This window comes from Aquarana catesbeiana, linkage group LG05 (genome assembly GCF_042186555.1).
Source record: "Aquarana catesbeiana isolate 2022-GZ linkage group LG05, ASM4218655v1, whole genome shotgun sequence".
In the NCBI taxonomy this organism is placed as follows: Eukaryota; Metazoa; Chordata; class Amphibia; order Anura; family Ranidae; genus Aquarana; species Aquarana catesbeiana.
Window position 1 is genome coordinate 192,618,469 of NC_133328.1, and position 24,583 is coordinate 192,643,051.

The following is a 24,583-nucleotide window of genomic DNA, read 5'->3' on the forward strand; positions in this document are numbered from 1 at the left end:
AGGGTATGACTGTAAAATGAGTGCTTTTATTGCACATTGATGTTGAAGATCAATGCAAATATGTTGCTGATAATACTTTATAGCTTCCTCTTGACTGTTAATCAGGAATGCCTTACCAGACATAATCAATATCAATCTACTTATTCATTTATTATACATAAGCAAAGTTATGCATTATAGTACAAAAAAAGAAAAAACTGAATTCTGGGCACAAAAAACTTTTATTTAAATAAGCTCAATCACCACAATAAATATAAATACATTTTCCCTGGAATCCATAAAGATTGTCGCATACAGATTTTGAGAAGGTGTCACTCATGTGTTCTAAAAGTGGTGCAGCATGCGCCAAATTCATTTACCTGTCTAAAACCTGTATTGGAATTTAGTGATTGCACGAGAGACACTTTTGCAAATTCTGACTCTGCCAGTTTCTCTCTCTCTCTACGTTTAAAGAGAATTGGTTTTAATAAACTCTACTTTCGTAAGATTAGAACCTTCAATATTTTATTTTGAATTTGGCACATTTATTGTGCCACAATGTAAAAGTGGCGCATTTTAGAACTACCTGGATTTGGTGCACAAGTGATTGTCAAAACTAAAAATGTCACATCTGCTTCATGAATTTGACACAATACATTACAAAAAGGGATTAACTCCACCTATATTGATCCCACTTTTGTGTGCATCAAATGCCTCTGCAAACTATTTTTGCCTTGTAAAAGTAGAGGTGACATTATTATGCTGCACAGTGCTTGTGCAGACAGCAGATCTGTGGGTGGGACCCAACTAGTCCACCCACTACAGGCTGTCTGCAGAAAACTACAGGTGGGGTGGGCACAAGACCAATCACTTTACATAAGCAAAGAGAGCAGCAGTGGCTGTTCTTTACTACAGGAATATGGAAAAAAAGAAAAGCTGGACGGCCGTTCTCAATGCAATCACCAGGTGTGAAATGCGTTAGTGTTACCTGTCAGCCTACCACCATTTACTGAATGATGTGCTGTTTTTACTACATGGAATAAAGTTGATTGCATTGGAGTGCAGCCGTCCAGCCTTTCCTTCTTCCATATTCCTGATGCAAGCAGGGCCGGTACCCACCTATGGCGGAGACAGCTGAGTAGTAGGAAAGGTGATTATCCTTGAGCAGTGTTTGTCTTTACTACAGGAAGCGACTGCACAGAGGCAGGGTTTTACAATAGATTACTGCATTGATCTGGAAAAAATACACAAAACAGGCAAAGATTCAAGTAAAAATACACATGCCTCTTGTATTTAGACAACATATGCTGATTCTGGAGTTCAGCTTTAAGCTGATGTCTTCTCTCTTGACATTGACTTGCATTTGGCTTTATTCGGCAAGTGATATAGATCAGGCCAAAACTACCATAGACAAAACTTTCATCAGCCTGCTAAAACTCAGTCCTGTGCATTTGTTTGCTTAGCTTCATTCTGTCAGGAATCAATTGATTATACTCCACTATTCAGTTCACAGAAAATGAAGGAAAGCGAAAGCGATACAACCTTTTCCACGACAGGTTATATTTATGTTGACAGATTTATTAAAGTTGCGTTTCCAAGCAGCTTGAAATGTGGAAACATCTGAGATTTAAGTGCAAAATCAAATGCGGTGAACTTCTGGCAGTAGTATCAGTGTCCCATCTCTTGTAGTTTTTATTTATAAATCACAGTGTGTTACAAATTGAAGGCATGAGGCAAGCCTGTAGTCAGACAGATAATAAACCCATATCATTCAACATGTACTGTATGCAATCAGACAATCGATGTGAGACAATAAACCTTTACCGGAAATTGTCCTTACTGCAAACCAATGCACGAGTACTATTCACGTAAACACAATAGTGTCATTCTGTGTGTATTTGTCTAATTATCTATATTTGTTTTTGTTTCACGCATTGATCATGAATCTCTTTTTTGAAAGATTTCTCTTTTCATTTAACTTTTTGTGGTATCGTATGGTAAGGTTGTTCTAAATGAACCTAAAAGCCCACCATTTAAAGCATATTAAAGTACAATATACCTTTTTAGAACAGAAGGTAGTCACATTTAAAGAGGAAGTAAACTTCCTCTGCTTACCTATAGATAAGGTGCCAAAAAATATATAAATATACACTGCGCTAAATCTAAAAGTATATGGTGAGAAGCAGCTACATACGAAGTGACAACAACAAAGAAACAATGTGAGAGAAAATGTAGCGCATAAATTGTGCAAAAAGTTTTCAATCAGGAAAACAACTGAAAAATAAATATCAATGAATAGTGAACACAGCCATGATATCACTCAAAAAGTCTCTCAAATGAAGGTAAATAAAGTCCCGTGAGGTGAAATGTCCCACTGGAATGTGTATATAAAACGTGTGACAGCCAATGCTCAAACACAGGTAGATCGTCAAATCATCGAACAACAGTATCCAATAATTGCACGTATTCGCATTCGGTGAGAATGGTGTGTAAGAAACTCTTACCAGATAAATTGGACTCCCTTGTCAGCGACAGGGAATCACTCAAGCGTGTTGCCTCTCAGGGCCTGGAAGCGGACATCACGACTCTGCGAACCTTGTGGGTCAAACTCTGCATGGATCTCCCGGGGCCGCCAGGTGGGTCCTCCCAAAGGATGGCCAAGGTGCGAATCAGAGGGATCAGTGCATCACGCCTCAAACTGGAGTGGAAGTTGGTTATATCTCTCAGATGGTATGTGGAGAAAAAATAAACAGGCTCCACATAGTGTAGATGAGCAAGTTGGGATTTTTTATTGCTAAAAAAGTCTGATTACAATAAAAATGTGATCACAGGATATAAAAACAAGAATGGGCAACAAGAAGGATGCTGAAAGCGCCCGACGCGTTTCGATCAATCGATCGTCTACTGGGGCATACAGCATCCCCTCCAAGTTGCCTTATATTTATAAGAAAAACATTCAAAAAACCAAATAGTATGAACATATAACAGGTTAACCACACATCATCAGTGCAAATGAATGAAGTTTTACACCTGGTCAGGCAGGTTCGATCAGGTGACCCCATCCATCCAATGGGGAAGGTTGTTTGATACCTCATACTATTTGTTTTTTTGAATGTTTTTCTTATAAATATAAGGCAACATAAGTGATATCATGGCTGTGTTCACTATTCATTGATATTTATTTTTCAGTTGTTTTCCTGATTGAAAACTTTTTGCACAATTTATGCGCTACATTTTCTCTTACCTATAGATAAGCCTATAATAAGGCTGCTTTCACACTGGGGTGGGCGGGCGTTGACGGTAAAACAACGCTAGTTTTAGCAGCGCTGTCATTTTAGCGGCGCTATTCGGCCAATGGCGGGGCGCTTTTAACCCCCTTAGTGGCCGAATAAAGGGTTAAATGCTAAAGGGCAGCGGTGCCCATTCATTTCAGGGGGCAGGAGCAGTGGATACACCCTAAAGATGCTGCTTGCAGGACTTTTTTTTTAACGTCCTGCCAGCGCACTCTGGATTTCACACTGGGACTGCTGGGGAGGCGTTTTCAGGCGCTTTACAGGCGCTATTTTTAGTCCAAAATATTTACAATACATGCAGCTAGTGACATCACTGGCACATGCACTCTGAAGAAACGGCCACCGATGCCCTGTGCTGTGAACGGCGGCTTCCCCGCCCATGCTCTGGACTGATGGCATTGCGTCTCCGGCTGGTCACATAGCCGGAGTCCGCAGACCCGGAAGCAAGATGGATGAAAATGGAAGCGGCTGCAGTGCTGACATTGTGGTGCTGGAACTACTTAGTTTTAAGGTTAGTTTCACATAATGTGCTAGTATGAGATGCATACTGAAGGAACGGCCTCCGGACCCGGAAGCAGGATGGATGAAAATGGAAGCTGAATACAACTGCTTTAATCACTTCGATTTAACCACTTGACGCAAATTAACGTACCTGTACGACAGCACTTTGACTTTAAATACCGGGGTTATGGCAGCAGCTAGCTGCCATAACCCCGGTATTTTCAAGAATGGCGTGTGGTTCTCTTCAAGATAAATGAGGTCTCTGCGGTGGCTTCACCGGAAGATCGCTTTTTTTTTGAAGCAGGAAAGGGGCCCCCCTTTCCCGCCGCGCTCTGGTCGTCTCTGCCGCTTACCGGACCTTCCAGTAGTGGCGGAGACGATCGTGTCCGCTCCCCTTACTGTCTGGATGGCGAGTGAGGGAAAGATGGCCCTGCTCGGCTCCATAGCATTGGCGGGCAGAAGCAACCTCAAACGTCACTTCCGCCCAATGTTCTTAAAGGGGAGATTTTTTTTAAAATTACATTTAATTTTTTTTTTTTATTATTGCATTTTAGTGTAAATATGAGATCTGAGGTCTTTTTGACCCCAGATCTCATATTTAGGAGGTCCTGTCATGCTTTTTTTCTATTACAAGGGATGTTTACATTCCTTGTAATAGGAATAAAAGTGACCCAATTTTTTTTTTTAAAGGACAGTGTAAAAATTAAAAGGTAAATATAAGTAAGAAAAATTTTAAAGTGCCCCGTCTTGCCGTGCGTGCCCGCAGAAGCGAACGCATACTTAAGTCACGCCCGCATATGAAATTGGTGTTCAAACCACACATGTAAGGTATCACCGCGATCGTTAGAGCGAGAGGAATAATTCTAGCACTAGACCTCCTCTGTAACTCAAAACTAGTAACATGTAGAAATTTTTAGACGTCGCCAATGGAGATTTTTAAGTGCCAAAGTTTGTCCATTCCATGAGTGGGCGCAATTTTGAAGTGTGACATCTTGGGTATCGATTTACTTGTCCTAACATTATCTTTCGTAGTTTAGGAAAAAATTGGGTTAACTTTACTGTTGTCTTATTTTTTAACTCAAAAAAGTGTATTTTTTCCAAAAAATTGTAAGGCCACTGCGCTAATACGGTGTGACATAAAGTATTGCAGTGACCGCCATCTTATTCTCTAGCATGTCTGAAAAAAATATATATAATATTTGGGGGTTCTCAGTAATTTTATAGCAAAAAAACTGATTTTACCTTGTAAACAACAAGTCTCAAAAAGAGGTTCAGTCCTTAAAGCGGTGTTCCAGCTGAAATTTTTTTTTTTAAAAGTCAGCAGCTACAAACACTGTAGCTGCTGACTTTTAATAAGCACACGTACTTATCCAGGCTGCCCGCGATGTTGGCTGCCCGAGGCCGATATGTCCACCGGATCGGGTCCCTGCGCTGCCATTCGAACTAAGGGAAACAGGTAGTGGAGCCTTGCGGCTTCACTGCCCATTTCCTACAGCGAATGCGCGAGTCGCGCGGCGCTTTGTGAATGGCCGGCTGTGTTCTGGGACACACACAGGTCCCAGAAGACAGCGCGCCCCATTCCCCAGAAGACAACGTGAGGAGTAGAAGAATGAAAACTACTGCGGAATAGGAAGTGGCAGATTAGGACGATCTGCCTAGCAACAGCCATTTCTGGTAAGTAAAATCATTTTTTTTTTTCAATTTTTGTTTTTCGCATTTTTAGGAGCCATTTTATGTAATTTTTTTTTCTTTTTTTAGGGTGGACCTCTGCTTTAAGAGGGTTTAAAAAACAAAAGGGATATGCACTCATTTTAGGACAGCGGGCATGACATGGCTCTTAATGGTTGATTTACTAAAACTGGAGAGTGCAAAATCTGGTGCAGCTCTGCATAGAAACCAGTCAGCATCCAGGTTTTTTTTTTTTTCCAAAGCTTAACCGCTTCAGCCCCAGAAGATTTTACCCCCTTCCTGACCAGAGCACTTTTTGTGATTCGGCACTGTGTCGTTTTAACTGACAATTGTGCGGTCCTGCGACGTTGCACCCAAACAAAATTGACATCCTTTTTTTTCTCACAAATAGAGCTTTCTTTTGGTGGTATTTGATCACCTCTGCGCTTTTTATTTTTTGCGCTATAAACAAAAAAAGAGCGACAATTTTGAAAAAAAAAAAAAAAGCAATATTTTTTACTTTGTGCTTTAATAAATATCCCCCCAAAATATATAAAAAAACAAATTTTTTCCTCAGTTTAGGCCGATATGAATTCTTCTACATATTTTTTGTAAAAAAAATCGCAATAAGCGTATATTGATTGTTTTCTGCAAAAATTATAGCGTCTACAAAATATGGGATAGTTTTATGGCTTTTTATTATTAATTTTTATTGTAATGGCGGTGATCTGCGATTTTTATCTTGACTGCGAAATTATGGCAGACACATCGGACACTTTTGACACTATTTTGGGACCATTGTCATTTATACAGCGATCAGTGCTATAAAAATACACTGATTACTGTGTAAATGACACTGGCAGGGAAGGGGTTAAACAGTAGGGGGCGATCAAGTGGTTAAGTGTGTCCTAGGGAGTGATTTTAACTGTGGGGGTGGGCTTCCACTCACATGACAGCGATCACTGCTCCCGATGACAGGGAGCAGTGATCTCTGTCGTGTCACTAGGCAGAATGGGGAAATGCCTTGTTTTGCCTTCCCCGTCCTGCGGCTCCCTGACATGATCGCCAGACACTGGCAGACATCGAGTCTGTGGGTCCCGCGGGCATGGTCACGCTGTACGCGGCAGGCACCCGCTAGCTTTGCCAATTAAAGGGGCTGTACAGGTACGCCCATTTGCCCACCGCTGCCATTATGCCGACGTATATCGGTGTGCAGTGGTCGGCAAGTGGTTAATTGAGCAAGCTGGAGTTAGAAGCTGATTGGCTACTGTGCACAGCTGTTCTAGATTTGGCACGTTGGAAATTTTTTGAAAAACAAACAATTTTCTATTCTATTCAATGATGTGAGAATCGTGTGAGAAATATAATTGATAAAGAAATGAGCGTGAGTGCAAAAAAAGAAAATTCCCGAAATGAAAAGAAGGTTACCGGCCACGGAAATTATTTTCTGTAGCAGCATGAGGTGAAATTGAAGGCTTGGTTGCGCAAAGAAAATATGTTCGGAATTCGACTCATGTATGGCCTGCATTAGTGTCTATGTTAAAATCCAAATTAAATTCCATCAAGTAAATTTGATGCCATGGAAATAATTTCTGTTCTAAAGATGGCATACTGTACTTTGTATTTTGTGTTTTTATTTTTTGTGCTATTGTAATGAGTGGGGAGTATGGCAACATGGTAGCTCTCCCTTTCAAGAGAATGCCCTTTCTTTGTGGTCAGAGGTCAGTTTTGCAAGTGCCTTAATAAAATGCCCGAGTCCTCAAAGACTGTGTTGCCCATGATCCAATTTGGCCTACACCCTTCATAGCCAGAGGAACGGCATACATGCCTAAAGCATAGTTCAGGTATTAGACCTTTGGTATGCCCAACTGTGTCCTACATTGAGTAGCGGAACTGCAGTGTTGCTTACTATTTAGCTAAAAGGCACAGCAAGCAAATTCATAAATGAGCAGCTGGACATCTACCTGCAGGTTAGACCATATTAGTCGTTAGGTTGCGGGTTCTTGACTATTTTGACGTATATCAATATAGATACATATATAAAGCTCAATCCCAGACAATATTTTAGTTCACATTAAGCAGATCAGAGTTGGGTCAGTGTTTCTATTATGGAGATTTCCCATCACTTCCTGTCAAGACAGGAAAATATGGAAAACCTCTGTAGGAGAGACAGAAAAAAAAAACACTTTTATAGCAGAGTGTGGAAGGGTTAGAACTGCTGAAAATGTTTTATTTTCTGTGCCTTCCTGTTGGTGATGCCTGCACCTCCATTTTTTTGTGTGGGTGTCACAGGGACAAGAAGTGAGGAAAAATCTCCCCAATGGGGTCACAAACAGAAATAAAAGCCTGACTGGAAATTTTGATGTTTTTACCCCATTCTAAAACCTTTCCAGTACACTTTGTTGTGGGAAAGAATGCATTAACGCACGCGTTACTGCAAAGCATGTTAACTCATGTTATGTGCAATAGTGCTTTCCAAAGCCGTTCATTGTCAATGACACCTCAGCGTACTACAGTTTTTTCAGTTCTGTATTGGCAGTCCATCAATGCAACACACCAAAGCAGACAGGAGTAAATAGACCCTTAGGGGTTGATTTACTAAAGGCAAATAGACTGTTCACTTTGCAAGGGAATTTAGTGAATGAGGTGAAGCTCTGCTGATTTCCATCATCCAATCATGTGCAAACAAAAACCCTGCTTTTTTTTTTTTTTTAAACATGCATGTGATTGGGTATTCTTTGCAAAGTAAAGTTTCACCTCATTCACTAAGCTCTAGGGCAGGGGTGTCCAAACTTTTTTGAAAGAGGGCCAAATTTGATGAAGTGAACATGCTTGAGGGTCGACCATTTTGCCTGACATTCTTTGAACCATTAAAATTTGGTCTAAGTGTGTTCGTCTGAGCACTAATACACTGCCCAACAAGAATTCTCTTGTCTTTGTGGCTGTGTGTGGTGAAGAGATGAGCTCAGACGTGTTTTATATATATATATATATATATATATATATATATATATATATATATATATACACAAATAACACACCCAAGCTTGTCCTTAGTCCTGAGCGGCGCTCGGGGATTCGTTGGGGGTCACAAAAGATATGTATACAGTGGGGATGGAAAGTATTCAGACCCCCTTAAATTATTCACTCTTTGTTATATTGCAGCCATTTGCTAAAATCATTTAAGTTAATTTTCCTCATTAATGTACACACAGCACCCCATATTGACAGAAAAACACAGAATTGTTGACATTCCCAAAAAGACTCATGGCTGTATTAAATCAAAAGGGTGCTTCTACTAAATACTGAGCAAAGGGTCTGAATACTTAGGACCATGTGATATTTCAGTTTTTCTTTTTTAATAAATCTGCAAAAATGTCAACAATTCTGTGTTTTTCTGTCAATATGGGGTGCCATGTGTACATTAATGAGGAAAAAAATTAACTTAAATGATTTTAGCAAATGGCAGCAATATAACAAAGAGTGAAAAAATTAAGGGGGTCTGAATACTTTCCGTCCCCACTGTATATATATATATATGTGTATATATATATATATATGTGTGTGTGTGTATATATATATATATATATATATATATATATATATATATACAAATATCTTTTGTGGCCCCCAACGAATCCCTGAGCAACACTCAGGACTAAGGATGAGCTTGGGCGTGTTATTTGGATATACTATATTTATCGGTGTATAACACACACCTTCACTTTAAGAGGGCCCATCAATGCAGTCTAATTAGTGCCCATCTGCAGCCTCACCATTGCCATGAATGCAACCTCACCATTGCCATCAATACAGCCTCACCATTGCAATCAATGCAGCCTCACCATTGCAATCAATGCAGCCTTACCATTGCAATCGATGCAGCCTCACCATTGCAATCTATGCAGCCTCACCATTGCAATCTATGCAGCCTCACCATTGCAATCTATGCAGCCTCACCATTGCAATAATTGCAGCCTTATCATTGCAATCAATGCACCCTTACCATTGCAGTCAATACAGCCTTACCATTGTCATGAATGCAGCCTTACCACTGCCATCAATGCAGCCTTACCACTACCATCAATGCAGCCTTACCATTGCAATCAATGCAGCCTCACCATTGCCATGAACGCAGCCTCACCATTGCCATGAATGCAGCCTCACCATTGCCATCAGTGCATTCTGATCGATGCCCATCTGCAGCCTCAGAGGGGACAGGGAGAGGGGCGGGACAAGCGCCAACAGATTACATGCAGGAGAATCTCCTGTTTAGTTGGCAGCCTCTTTAATACAAAGTCCCGCCTCCTATGATAGACAGAACAGTCGTCCAATGGCAGCCCAGGAGACGGGACTTCCTATTACAGATGCCGCCGAGTAAACAGGAGATTCCCCTGTATGTAATCTGACAGCACTTGTCCTGCCCCCTCCGAGGCAGCGCCGATAAATACAGTATATATCCAAATCACCAGGGGGTAGGGGTGCAACGGATTGTCACCGATCCGTGATCCGAACGGGTCAACCTGTTCAGATCGGCACACACGCGATCCGCGAAGCGTTCCGCTGCCTCGGCCTTAGGAAAGGCCGCGGCTTCAGCCTAGCTCCGGAGCGGTGGCCATCTTGGTACACCCGGCGGCGGCCTAGGTGAGCCGCGCGCTGACGTCATCATCACCCGCCTCAACTGCAAGCAAGCAGAGATGTAGGGGAGATGTGGATATTACAGTGGGGGGGAGATGTGGATATTAGTGGGGAAGATGTGGATATTAGTGGGGGAGATGTGGGGAGATGTGGATATTACAGTGGGGGGAGATGTCCATTACAGTGGGGGAGATGACATGGATATTACAGTGGGGAGATTGTGACTATTACAGTGGGGAAGATTGTGGATATTACAGTGGGGGAGATGACATGGATATTACAGTGGGGACGGAGAATGTGACTATTACAGTGGGGGAGATTGTGACTATTACAGTGGGGGAGATTGTGACTATTACAGTGGGGGAGATTGTGGATATTACAGTGGGGGTTATGTTTATTTGTCTTGTCTTTTTTTTTTTTTTGCTGATCCGAAAAATGATCCGATACGTGACTCTGATCCGAGGTACGATCTGAACCGTGAGTTTTTTGATCCGTTGCACCCCTACCAGGGGGGGGGGCGTATTAAACCGGAACGTGGGCCGCGATTGCCCCACGGGCCAGACTTTGGACATGCCTGCTCTAGGGAAAATGATCCTACAAAGTACAACTTCACTTGCAAAGTGAACAGTGTAGTTGCCTTTAGTATATCAACCCTTTAGGGTTTAGTGTTCACCTAGAAATGCTACATCATTTAAAAATGAATATCATTGGGTTGAATCAATCACTGGCTGTTTACATGTCTTCTCATCTTTTTATACAGTTGTGTTCATAAGTTTACATACCCTGGCTGAATTTATGATTTCTTGGCCATTTTTCAGAGAATATGAATGATAACACAAAAACTTTTCTTTCACTCATGATTATTGTTTGGCTGAAGCCATTTATTATCAGTCAAATGTGTTTACTATTTTTAAATCCCAAACGAACCTGATCAAAAGTTTACATACCCTGGTGATTTTGGCCTGATAACATGCACACAAGTTGACACAAACGGGTTTGAATGTGATCTGTTTGCTTGTAATTAGTGTGTGTGTATAAAAGGTCAATGAGTTTCTGGACTCCTGACAGACCCTTGCATCTTTCATCCAGTGCTGCACTGATGTTTCTGGATTCTGAGTCATGGGGAAAGCAAAAGAATTCTCAAAGGATCTGGGGGAAAAGGTAGTTGAACTATAAAACAGGAAAGGGATATAAAAAGATATCCAAGGAATTGAGAATGCCAGTCAGCAGTGTTTAAACTCTAATCAAGAAGTGGAAAATGAGGGGTTTTGTTGATACCAAACCACGGTCAGGTAGACCAACTAAAATTTTAGCCACAACTGCCAGAAAAATAGTTTGGGATGCAAAGAAAAACCCACAAATAACTTCAGGTGAAATACAGGATTCTCTGAAAACATGTTGTGTGGCTGTTTCAAGATGCACAATAAGGAGGCACTTGAAGAAAGAGGGGCTGCATGGTCGAGTCGCCAGAAGAAAGCCATTACTATGCAAATGCCACAAAGCATCCTGCTTACAATATGCCAAACAGCACAGAGACAAGTCATTTGGAGTGATGAGACCAAAATAGAGCTTTTCGGCCACAACCATAAACGCTTCATTTGGAGAGGCGTCAACAAGGCCTATGATGAAATGTACACCATTCCTACTGTGAAACACAGAGGTGGATCACTGATGTTTTGGGGATGTGTGAGCTACAAAGGCACAGGACATTTGGTCAAAATTGATGGCAAGATGAATGCATTATGTTATCAAAAATTACTGGAGGTACATTTGCATTCATCAGCCAGAAAGCTGGGCATGGGACATGCTTGGACATTCCAACATGACAATGATCCAAAACACAAGGTCAAGTTGACCTGTCATTGGTTACAGCAGAATAAAGTGATGGTTCTGGAGTGGCCATCTCAGTCTCCTGACCTCAATATCATTGAGCCACTCTGGGGAGATCTCAAATGTGCAGTTCATGCAAGACAGTCCAAGAATTTACAGGAACTGGAGGCTTTTTGCCAAGAGGAATGGGCAGCTTTACCATCTGAGAAGATAAAGAGCCTTATCCACAAATACCACAAAAGACTTCAAGCTGTCATTGATGTTAAAGGGAGCAATACACGGTATTAAGAACTGGGGTATGTAAACTTTTGATCAGGGTAATTTGGGTATTTTCTGCTGTGATTATGATTTAAAAAGAGTAAACACAGTTGATTGATAATAGATGACTTCAGCCAAACACTAACCATTGGTGAAAGAAAAGTTTTTGTGTTATCATTCATTTTCTCTGAAAAATGGCCAAGAAATCATAAATTCTGCCAGGGTATGTAAACTTATGAGCACAGCTGTATACCTTAGTATCTCATATTCTGCCCACTAGTATGGCTTTATGGAAGGTATCAGTGATTGCTTCATAGTGCCAACATCCTGAACTAAAGACAAGAAAAAAATTCCTCTTGGATTTGGACTTGGATTCATATGACAATCATATTAAAGTAGAAAAATCATTTATTAAGCATAATTAAAATGAATAACACAGAGTGTACATAACAACAAACAACTGATAATACACCAACTGTAGCATGGTAATGGTATAGAGAAGATATCCCTTGGGGGCACATGCACGGTGCCTGGGGGAGAGGGCATGTCTCCTTAGAGCTCCGCTCCTGGGCTGGACGGACCAGAGAGCCACGGACACCAGTCGCTCAAAAAAGATCACCCATCACTACCGTTTCGCCCACGGAACATACCGGCACTGTTATCATGGTCTTAAAGACCCCTAAACCACAGTTTAAAGTTGGTATGCCTAAAGAAGCGCCATCTAGGCCATCCTCTAAGATGGCGGAGTCAGTTACCTCACAGACCAGTGCACTGCGCCCTGTCACACAGCCCAAAGCCGCAGGATTACACTGGTGAGTCTGATTCAGATGCTGACAGTTCACAGACAACAATTTACCCTAAATTGTTTAAACAATTTGAACGTATGTTACAGAAAGTCCTGAAACAACTGTCTGGCCATATTACTGACACATTAACAAGAGAAATTAGAGAATTGGGGCAGAGAATGGCAGAGTTAGACGTGAGAGTGGATGAAATAGAGAACCATTCACAACACTATGCCTCTGAAATTGAACATCTTAACCTCCCTGGCGGTATGATTATTTCGGATTTTAGGTGCTAAAAGCGGTACAATTATTTTGCATGGAAATTTGGCATTTTATATTGTAGGTCTGTAATTCTTAACAATAACACACTTAAATCTGTCCAAACAAGAGTCTAGTAGATATCCCGGGTATAATAAAGTTTGAAACACAAAAACATAAATTTTAATATAATAAATAAAAATAAATAATTAAAAAAAAAAAAAAATAATAATAATAAAATAAATTTCCCCACGATTCACTATCGCTCAATTCTGCAAGTGTTCTAATTTACTATCGCTGTTTTCTAGCTGGTCTAAAGCCACTTTTGACGTAAAGGGACACTTTTTGGTTGCTATGGACAATCTCCAGTTTCCAGGCAGAAAGAACAGTATATGTAATAAAAAACTGCATGCAGGGCATGGGCCAAAGCACTGGGGACAAAAGGGATGTGAAATCATTTCATACAGTACTGTAATCTGTAAGATTACAGTACTGTATGTGTTATGATTTTTACATCTTTTTGAATTTGCCGCCAGGCTCCGCCCCCGTGCGTCGCGACGCTCGCAGGGAACGGAGCCTGGCACAGAGAGGCTTCGGGAGGAGGACGGAGCCCACGGACACTGCGGGGGACATCGCAGGAACCTGGGGACAAGGTAAGTGTACCGCTCCAGGATCCTGCAATGTAATCCCGAGTGTGGCTCGGGGTTACCGCTAATGGTGCTGAATTTTAACCCCGAGCCACACTCGGGAAAACCGCCAGGGAGGTTAAAGAAGAAAATCTAATGCTACAGTCCCGCATTGAGGACCAAGAAAATAGGGACCGTCGTTCCAACTTGAGAATCAGAGGGATTCCTGAAACTATTGTTGATATCCAAGCCTCCATGTTAGCACTCTTTCAGGAATTACAGCCTGGCATACCTGTTGAGAGGTTAGAAATATAGATAGAAATTAGGATAGAGCACACAGGGCCTTAGCTCCACGTAATAAGGGACCTAATAGTTAAGCTACATTATTATTGCAGCAAGGAACAATTACTTGCCGCAGCCAGAAGGAAGGACTCGCTTAATTTTCAGGGTCACACTTATCAACTCTTTGCAGATTTATCCCCTCTGACTATAGCTCAGAGAAGTGCACTCAAACCCCAGCTATTAATACTTCAACTCAATCAAATTGCATATAATTGGGGTTTTTATTTTCTCTCCGCTTCACTCACCTTGAAACTAAATACACTTGTCGAAACCCTGTTGAACTACAGTCAGCTTTAATCGTAATGGGCTTTGTGGATCGGGTTTCACCCAGTGATCATACTCGCAGATGATCAGCCTCTCATTCCCCTTCACAGCAAAAGACGGCAGACTCTGGTTCTTCCATCTCTACACGGCAAAATTTACATAAGCGTGGACGCTATGATAATTCATCCCCAACCAATGAAGATACGATGGATTGAAAATTGTTTTGCTGCTCAAACTCTTTTTTGTTTTTGCCTTCACTATACAGCAATTTACATCAATTGGTATATGCCTTTAATAACAATGCTACTTTTTCTGGCCTAGATACTTATCCTGATTTGACCTAATATTTTGATCCTTTACCAGGAACTTATCCAGGACCTTTTTCCCCTTTTTTTTAAATTATTTTATTTTTATTTTTATTTTTTGTGCTTTTTATGTGTTTGATTTTAATTATTCTTGTAATTTATCCAAAATCATTTGTTAGATCTTCTCAGGTTGGTGAGATGCATAGTTATTTCTTGCCTGGTCTCTGTATGCAGAGTCTCTGCATGAATAAGAATCAATATGCCTTTGGGTTTATTGATTCAAGAATATCTTTCTTTCTATACACCTGTTGCCCATTAGATCTCGTTAACCCTCATAATCTAAACATTTAGTAATCCTAACAGCTTAAGATGCTTTTGTCTTTGTTTTTTTGTTCTTTTGTCTTTTTATTTAAATTTTTCTTTTACCTAACAGGTATTTTACATTTTTGGTCAAATCTGACTAAATCAAATTTGTTTAATATATCTATAATTGAAATTGTATTTGCATTCATATTTTTTTTACACGGTTTGTGGTTCTCCGGTAATGTCCGGCCTTTGGGAGTGTCTTGCTGCCCCCTTTACCACCCTCAATCTCCTGATACCGTTATGTGGGATTATGATGGTGGCCCTGGAACTGCTCGGTGTCCATTCGACTTACCCCTGAGTTATTCTCATACCCTATTGTTCAGATACTATTTATATATATTTTTTATTCCCGTTAGGGTTGATTAATTTTATTCTTTTTTTTCCCCTATTTTCCTCCCTTTCTTCTTCCTCTCCCCTGGTGGTAGTTGCGGCTCTCGTCTCAGAATTTGCTTTTTCTGACATGATACTTGTCTTGTATATGTTATGGCACCCCTAAATATTATATCTTTAAACGTACCAGGCTTCAGCATTCCACATAAATGTACTAAAGCTATGCGCTTTTTCTCAGCCAAAAAAGCACATATTATATGTTTACAAGAAACCCATTTTACTGACAAAACTTCTCCTAAATTTCTATCTGCCTCCTATCCTCAATTTTTCACAGCTTCAGCCACAGTCAAGCAACAAGGTACATTGATTGGTTTCCATCATAATGTTCCATTTACTCTTACCTCACAATTGAAAGATCCTGAGGGCAGATATCTTCTACTCACAGGTTATATTTTAGATATGGCAATTACGATTGTATCTTATTATACCCCTAATAAACGCCCAGTGGCTTTTTTGTCACACCTTTTCCAGGTTGTAGAAGCGCATAAATTTGGAACAGTAATCTTATGTGGAGATTCAAATGCGACTATTTTCCCTTTTCTTGACAAATCCCCTTTTGTTTCACTTGATACCTCCAGTAAGCTCACCCCACATAATTGGTAGATACATGGCGTGAACGTAACCCAACTAGTAGACGCTTCACATATTATTCTTATCCACATCATTCCTTTTCGCGCATAGACCACATTTTTGTCCTATCTAGTATGATCCTGGAGATACTCTCCTCTAAAATCATTCACTCCAATTGGACAGATCATTGTGAAGTCTATACCACCATAGCCTCTCTAATACCCAGGTCACAGGATACGACTTGGCATATCAATGATACTATGTTAACCCATCCTTTTCATCGTTTAGAGATTGAAAAGGCACTCACAGAATATTTTTTGGTTAATGACACAGCAGATGTTTCTGATCTTACTGTATGGGAAGGTCACAAAACTGTAGTTCAGGGTAAATTAATACAACAGGCTTCAGCCATTAAAAGAACAAGAAAGGTCTTATTTGCTAAGCTGGACGCTAAATTTAACTCATGTCATTTGGCTTTCCAATCCTGCCCGACTGCTACCAATAATGCAAAACTAGATAAAGCTCGTCTTGACCTAGACCTTTTTCTAACAGACTCAGCGGAAAGACTTATGTGTAAACGTCAGCATACCCAATACCTTAAAGCTAATAAACCTGATACCTATATGGCACGTAGTTTAAATGCGATAAAATATGCTCAGACACCAATAAGATTAAAGACATCACGAGATGCATATACTAGTAAGCTTGTTACAATACTTGAGGTGTTCTGTTCTAATTTAGCTAAACTTTATTCTAACATCTCAGATTTTGATCAGATGAAAGCAGATACCCTATTTGCTACTATCAATCTTCCCACTATAGACAATGAACAGCTCGCCCATCTCTTGAGTCCCATTACAGAATTTGAAGTTAAAAATGCCATAAAAACTTTAAAACCTCATAAATGACCAGGCCCGAATGGGTTTTCAGCATCTTATTATAAATTGTTTGCTCCCATACTGACACCTATATTAACCAGAGCTTTCAATTGTATACTTAATGGGCACACATTTAGAACAGAAACGTTGACCTCCATAATAACTATGCTTCCTAAACCCAGATCAGATTCCACCTCTTGGACCAATTTCCGTCCTTTATCTCTACTAAATTTGGACATTAAACTTTTAGCTAAAATTATAGCGAATCGTCTCAATTCCATTATAGGCCGACTAATCCATGGTGATCAAACAGGATTCATGCCCACACGACAAGCGGGAGATAATATTTGACAGGCCCTCTTACTCACTCATGCTGCTAAAAATAGACACATCCCAACCTGCCTCCTTTCTTTAGATGTCAGGAAGGCATTTGACTCTGTCATTTGGACATACATGCAATATATTTTGCATAAATGAGGTTTTGGTAATCATTTTTTGACCTGGATCTCCTCTCTATATGATAATCCATGGGCATATGTTAAATATGCTGGCTACAAATCAGCAATGATAGACATTAGGAGAGCTACAAGGCAAGGTTGTCCCCTCTCCCCATTGATATTTACCCTTCTCATAGAACTCTTGGCACTATTATGCCCCGTACACACGGTCGGATTTTCCGATGGAAAATGTCCGATCGGAGCGTGTTGTCGGAAATTCCGACCGTGTGTGGGCTCCATCGGACATTTTCCATCAGATTTTCCGACACACAAAGTTGGAGAGCAGGAGATAAAATTTTCCGATAACAAAATCCGTTGTCGGAAATTCCGATCGTGTGTACACAAATCCGACGGACAAAGTGCCACGCATGCTCAGAATAAAAAAAGAGATGAAAGCTATTGGCCACTGCCCCGTTTATAGTCCCAACGTACATGTTTTACGTCACCGCGTTTAGAACGATCGGATTTTCCGACAACTTTGTGTGAACGTGTGTATGCAAGACAAGTTTGAGCCAACATCCGTCGGAAAAAATCCTAGGATTTTGTTGTTGGAATATCCGAACAAAGTCCGACCGTGTGTACGCCCTATTAGAGCCAACCCTAATATTAAAGGTATTGAGTTGGGAGGATTACAGCATAAGATCTGTCTATTTGCAGTTTATGTTTTAATTTTCCTAACTCATCCACATGTTTCTGCTCCAAATTTACTAGACTTACTAGATAAATTTGCTCATATTTCCGGTCTGTTTGTTAACCCTACAAAATCTAATGCACTTAATATTCCTTTAACACACACTGAACTAATGTAAGCTAAATCTTCTTTACCTTTTAACTGGGTATCTCACCAACTTTTATATTTAGGAGTCCAACTTACAAACTCCTTGACAGATCTCTTTGCAGCAAACTACCTTCCATTATTGAAACAAATCACCGGACTAATGAAACAGTGGTCTGCTCTCCCCTTGTCGTGGTTAGGGCGAATTAATGCTATAAAGATGAAAATATTACAGAAATTTCTGTATTTATTTAGAGTACTTCCTATTTCAATGCCATCATATTTCTTAAGACTAGTACAAAGAAGGGTTATGTCATTTATATGGGGACCTACCTAACCCCGAATACCTCTTGCAGCACCTTATCTTCCTAAAAATAAAGGGGGGCTGGGCATGCCAGATTTTTCTTCCTATCATTTCACGGCTTAATTATCACAACTACCTAAGTATCATGCTACTAGAGAAATCCCCTTATGAGTGGCTGTCGAATCCACTGACATTGACCCCATTTCTGTGGCTAATCTGCTATGGCTTCAACCCAAAGATAGAGCTCGCCTTTCCAATCCCATTACTAAACATTCCTTGGCTATATGGGACAAATTTTAAATTTCTCATAATCTTCAAACGCCACATAATCCCCTCTTTTCTTTCCCCAAGAATCCAGCTTTCTACCCTGCCTGAAAATTTCCGAACTCTTTTGCAGCATGGTCAACTACGAATTTGACCCGGCTACACAAATTAACATCTTCCACTGATTTTAATACATTCCCTACACTTTGTGAAACTTTTGGGCTTCCTAGGACTAAATCTTTTCGTTATTTGCAAATCAAGAATTTTTATACACCTCTCATTAGTACAGGTTTAATTTTTAACCAAATGTCACAATTTGAACATATTTGCAAGAGTGACTGATTAGAGGACTGATTTCACTCCTATATAAACATCTCACCGCTATACCTAACGACTCATTTCCCTCATATGTTGCTAAATGGTTGCATGATTTGAATCGTACATTTGACGAAGATGACTGGTTCAATATTTGGTTGGCCACCAAAACTTCTTCCCCATATTGTTATGCATTAGAAACCAATTTCAAAGTTATGGCACATTGGTATTTGGTACCAGCAAGGATTGCAAAATTTATCCCAGCATACCCAGAAAACTGTTTTCGAGGATGTTCCTCACCAGGTACGCATTTCCAAATTTGGTGGCAATGTCCGATAACCCAAGATTTCTGGGGAAATTTCTGATATGGTTTCTAAAGCCTTGGAAATCTCTATACTCCCAGCTATGGGCCTTCTAAATCTTAAACCAGCTGCACTTACTCATACTCAATTTCAACTTCTCATTAAGCTTACAACCGCAGCCAAACAAACTATAGCCAAGGCTTGGAAATCTCCCAACTTAATTGTGGCTGAAGTCAAACATAGGATGTTGAAGGCCCTTCTATTTGCCAAAATGACAGACATAGAAAATGATAATATCGGTAAATTCAACAAAATTTGGAAACCTTGGGTTAAACATTTTTTGCCCCCTGACCTTGGTTATTCATTGTTGTTGCCGCAATAGTTCCTTTTTTTTTAATAACGATTTGCATATTTTGGGTGTGGGTCGCACTACCACCATGGAAGACCCTTCCTTCTCTTTCTTTCTTCCCTCTTTCTCTCTTCTTCTTCTTCTTCCTATCTTTTCTTATCCCGATGGATAAGAGAATCTCTCTTCTTACACATATGGTTTTATATTTTGAAATTGGCAAGCACTGTCTTTTTTTATTTTCTCTGATATTTCTCTTAATTCTTATATTTTTGATCGAATATAAATGGCATGTGTAATCTATGATTGGAATACATAGACCCCCTTATGTCTTTTGCAATATTTAAAATGATTTTGGTGTAAATATTCCTGATTTATACAGCTTTGCCCCCACCCATCCACAGTTTGTGACAATCAGGGGAGGATGGGTAGTCTGGAGGCATGTTTCATTAAATACACCGATATTTTTGGGGTACTAATGTTGGCTATTTAAGTGAATCTATATTATTATAAGTCTTATTTTCAGATATAATTCCTGTTGCACATTATTATTATTATACAGGATTTATATAGCGCTGACAGTTTACGCAGCGCTTTACAACATTAGGGCAGACAGTACAAGTACAATACAATTCAATACAGGAGGAATCAGGGGGCCCTGCTCGTTAGAGCTTACAATCTAGGAGATACAGTGACTTATATACTCATTTTTTATTATTTATGATTTGACTGTTTCCCATGTATAAGCCTACAGATTGTTATGTATATCTCATGTAAAACTTAATAAAAGTATTGAACAGAGAAGATATCCTTCACCCGACGCATTTCAGAGTCTGTAAAAGTCTCCTTCCTCAGGGGTAGGGAAGATATCAAATCTCTACAATTAATACGATTGTCATATGAATCCAAGCGCCTTTAAAGTCCAAATCCCAGGGAAATTTGTATGTAGATAAGGAAAATCAAAATAAAGAAGTCCATATCAGTGTCAGTTATGCCAACTGTTGAATTGCAAGAGTTATTATAATAGTCAAAGTGTTTATAACCTTAGAAAAAAAAAGCATGTCTCTTTAAGGTGTTGCTGTATACTTTTTAATATCACTTTTGCATTTGTGCCTGTGGTGTTTATCTATTACCTGGTTGATGCTGCCGGTTCTCCTCTTCCTGATACTAAACTGACCACACTAAGCATGCGAGCTGATCCATGTGGCCAGTTTTCATCCTCCCTCATGCCACTCTTACTTTGTTGTAGATAAAGACAGGCTGTATCTACAACAGCCGTCCACTGCTCCAAACACTTACCTGAGTTCTGTATTGATCCAGCACTGTGCCCATCTTCTGTTCTTCTCCCCTGTCTTTCTCTTCTCACAGGAGATTCGGGCAGTAGTGGGAGCCATTGGCTCCTACTGTTGTGAATCAAATCCTGTGAGCAGAGAGCGGTGGGTGAGACCGAGCCAGGCTATGTGTGTCTATGGACACACACTGTCTGGCTCGGTAGTGAGCCTGCACATCTTCCCCCATAGCAAGCAGACACTGAAGAGAAGAAGCTAAATAGAGGAGATTCAGGGCCTCATGAGAGACGCTTCAGGGTTGTATCAGCCATATACGTGTTGACAATTTGAATTTCAAAATTATTAAATTACACTTATTTCTTTTTTTTTAGCTATTATCAAAGCCTGTGCTGATGGGGGTGCAAATCATCTATATCATATCACAAATGGTCAGCAAGATGAGTAAGTTAATATTTTTTTTACCATAACAGGGGAGTGCATACTTATGCTTTATAATGTATTTATCAGATCGCTAGCACATGTAAACATATTGCATTAAATATTTTTTAACAAACACAATAAAAAATTGGTGCTAGAAGAATGCAATCAACTAAAATTCATTAATACGGAGTCCATAAAAGTCCAACATGGTACAAAGGATGAAAGTGACAGGTAGGTGATAAAGCTCAGAATCAGTGGAAGCACCCTTAGGAGCAAAGCAAGAACTCTGCAGGCATGTAAAGGAAATACAAGAGGGGCACCAGACTAAGTACAGAGGTTAGATCACTTTCATTTTTTAAAAGCACAACACATTGGCAATTCACATATTAGTAGATAAAAGCAGACATGTGAGAAATATCCATGGCCAGACATGAGGATTCCCCCATGGATGGCGTGGCAGTGTCTGTTTCCAGGGTGGTGAGGTGGCAGGAGCCGGCCAGCTGTGGTGGTAACCAGCATGGAATGAACTGATGTTAGCAGGGGAGTGTGCTGCCGAGGACTGGGGTGGTAACACATTTTGAAACTTCCGTTTCCTCTTCAGACCATGTGTGAAGAAGAAATGGAAGTTTCAAAATGTTATATATTTTTTAACCAGCTCCGGAAGGTTTACCTCCCTCCTTCATGACCAGGCCATATTTTATTTTTTGCGCTACAAACAAAATAATACCGGCAATTTTGAAAAAAATATTTTTTACTTTCTGCTATAGAACATACCCAATAAATAATTTTAAATAATTCATTTCTTTATCAATTTAGGCCAATGTGTATTCTGCTACATATTTTTGGTAAAAAAAAAAAATCCCAATAAGCGTATAATGATAGGTTTGCCCAAAAATTATAGTGTCTACAAATTATTGGATATATATTTGGAATTTTTATTTTATTTTTATCTAGGAAAGGAGGCGATCGGTGACTTATAGCGGGATTGCAGCGGGCAAATCAGAGGGTTAAATGTGTTCCTAGGGATTTCAGACAGAGATCCGTGTTCCTGCTTAGCTGAAAGACAGGATCACAGCCTTCCCTTGTCACAGAATGACGATCTGCCTTGTTTACATAGGCAGATCGCCGTTCTGCCCGTCTCCCAAATGATCGGCGGGTCCTGGTGGACATCGCTTCCACCAGACCCGCTAATTGGCTCCTGCGGTTTCCAGTCACAGCGGGAACGGGTCGCCGGTGATCCCAGACCCGCAAGTGCAGAATTACTTACAGGTACATAATTCTGCCCAGAGAGGCCGCCCTGCCTCAGTAAATGTGTGTGGGGTGGTCAGCATCTGGTTAAGAAGCAGAAGCCCTGGAGAATAAAAAGGATGATGTTGGAATTTGTTATGTCACATGATATTTGCGCAGCAGTTTATCAAATGCAGATTTTCAGGAAAAAATACACTTACATTTTTTATGGAGAGATCATTGGTCTTCTGGCCTCTGTAAATGAACAAACCAAAACTGTAAGTGACATATTCCTCATCTCTTGCAGTTTGTGATGTCACAGAAGGGAGGAGGAGCAATATCAGATCCTCTCACTCCGTGCAGTGCAGCCAATGTGGATCAGTACAGGGCTCTCCGTTTCCAAAGGCAAGGGGGTTCCCCCTTCTCCTTTCAGTCTTGGGCTCTCCTGTCCCAAAGGCAACAAAAGTAATTGAGCCTCAACCATGATCCCAGTAATACCACCTTAATATGAGGCCGTATATATACGTACAGTGGTATTGAGGTGATCAAAATAAATAATTAAAATTGAAAATAAAATTTGCAGGTAAAATTACAGAAAAATATGAAATGCATACCTGCAGAATATTTGTTACCATTATTTATTTTATATTCAATTGCTATGTACCCTTGAATGTGCTAGAAAAGCTGGCTACTCCATGAAGAGTCAATTCCCTAGCATAGCCCCCTGACTTCACATCCTAGATAGCGGTTCCAAGCGGAAGTCTCAGGGCTTTTGGATGCTTGCACAGTGGAGGCTGAGGTGACACAGCTGCCATCTGCCAATGACTCTAACGTTAGAGTAATTGTAAAGCTTTGTCTTTTTTTTTTCTCTTTTCCATTAAAATAACAAGCCCTGATCCTCCTCTTCTGAGGTCCCCCACCGACGCTTCTGTCCCCCCTGAGTGCCCCCATAGGAAGCAGCTTAAATGGGTATACAGTGTACTGACAAGTACCGGTATCTTATGCACGGTCATTTAATATGAGTAGTGTAGTGGAGCAAAGTCTTTCAAACATCTTTGATTTGTCTGAAATGTAAAGCTCCTTTTAGAACTAAAAAAGAGAAGTACTGTCCCGTGGAGAATGGGTTTAATTTCAGGTTACATCTCTGCATAAGATGAAACCACTCCTAAAACATAAAAAGCTTGGATCAAAATGTTTTCATAAATGGAACTTGGTTTAAATTAGGAGTAGCAGGCATAAACAGAACAAGCAAAACAAGCGAAAAAACTTGTATTCATAATAGATTGTTCAGTGTCATTTCTAATATTGTCACTCTGCTGGAATAAAATATTTTTAGAAATAGGTTTTGCATCCCTGTTTGATTTAGAGCACCCATTTTGACTCGAGTCATCAAATCTGGGCCATCTGTTCTGACTCTCTGTTGTCAAATTAGTGTGTCCAGTTTTAGATCCGATCTTGCAATCTGCAATGATTGGTGTTGACCTGAACATACTTAGAAACCACAGCATTGGAAGTAGGCCTTTGGGATCATAGTAAATGGAAATGTGATATGGATTATTACCTTTTCTGCCCATTTATCATTGTAAAGATACAGGTACTTGTAAGTAGGAACATTACATACAGTGCCATTTTATTGTTGTCAATAGCTGTGTTTCTAATTGCATTAAACATAACTGATGGAAAAAAGTAGTTGTCTGCCAAGTATCTAAGCATAAGTGAGAAATTAGAGCATAAAGAAATATACAACTGCTCTGCATCTAAAGTCTATTCATGTTCATTTAAAAAAGTCCTGAGCTGTTGAAGCTGTGCCCAAAAAAAGAAAAGCAAAGGATTAGTCACCAGTATTGCCTGTAGGCTTCCTGCATCCGATCTTTGCTCCATTACTGACTTACC

The 24,583-nt window shown here is 40.2% G+C and overlaps 1 protein-coding gene across 3 annotated transcripts in view; it reads left to right on the forward strand.

Annotated features, from left to right (window-relative positions):
• The window catches only part of TPK1 (thiamin pyrophosphokinase 1), an 881,459-nt gene that overhangs the window by 251,378 nt on the left and 605,498 nt on the right, over nt 1-24,583 (forward strand). For all 3 annotated transcript variants that reach the window (XM_073630451.1, XM_073630453.1, XM_073630452.1), the window contains exon 4: nt 21,415-21,484. In XM_073630451.1, the coding sequence (XP_073486552.1) occupies nt 21,415-21,484 (70 nt within the window). The remainder of the gene's footprint in view (nt 1-21,414; nt 21,485-24,583) is intronic.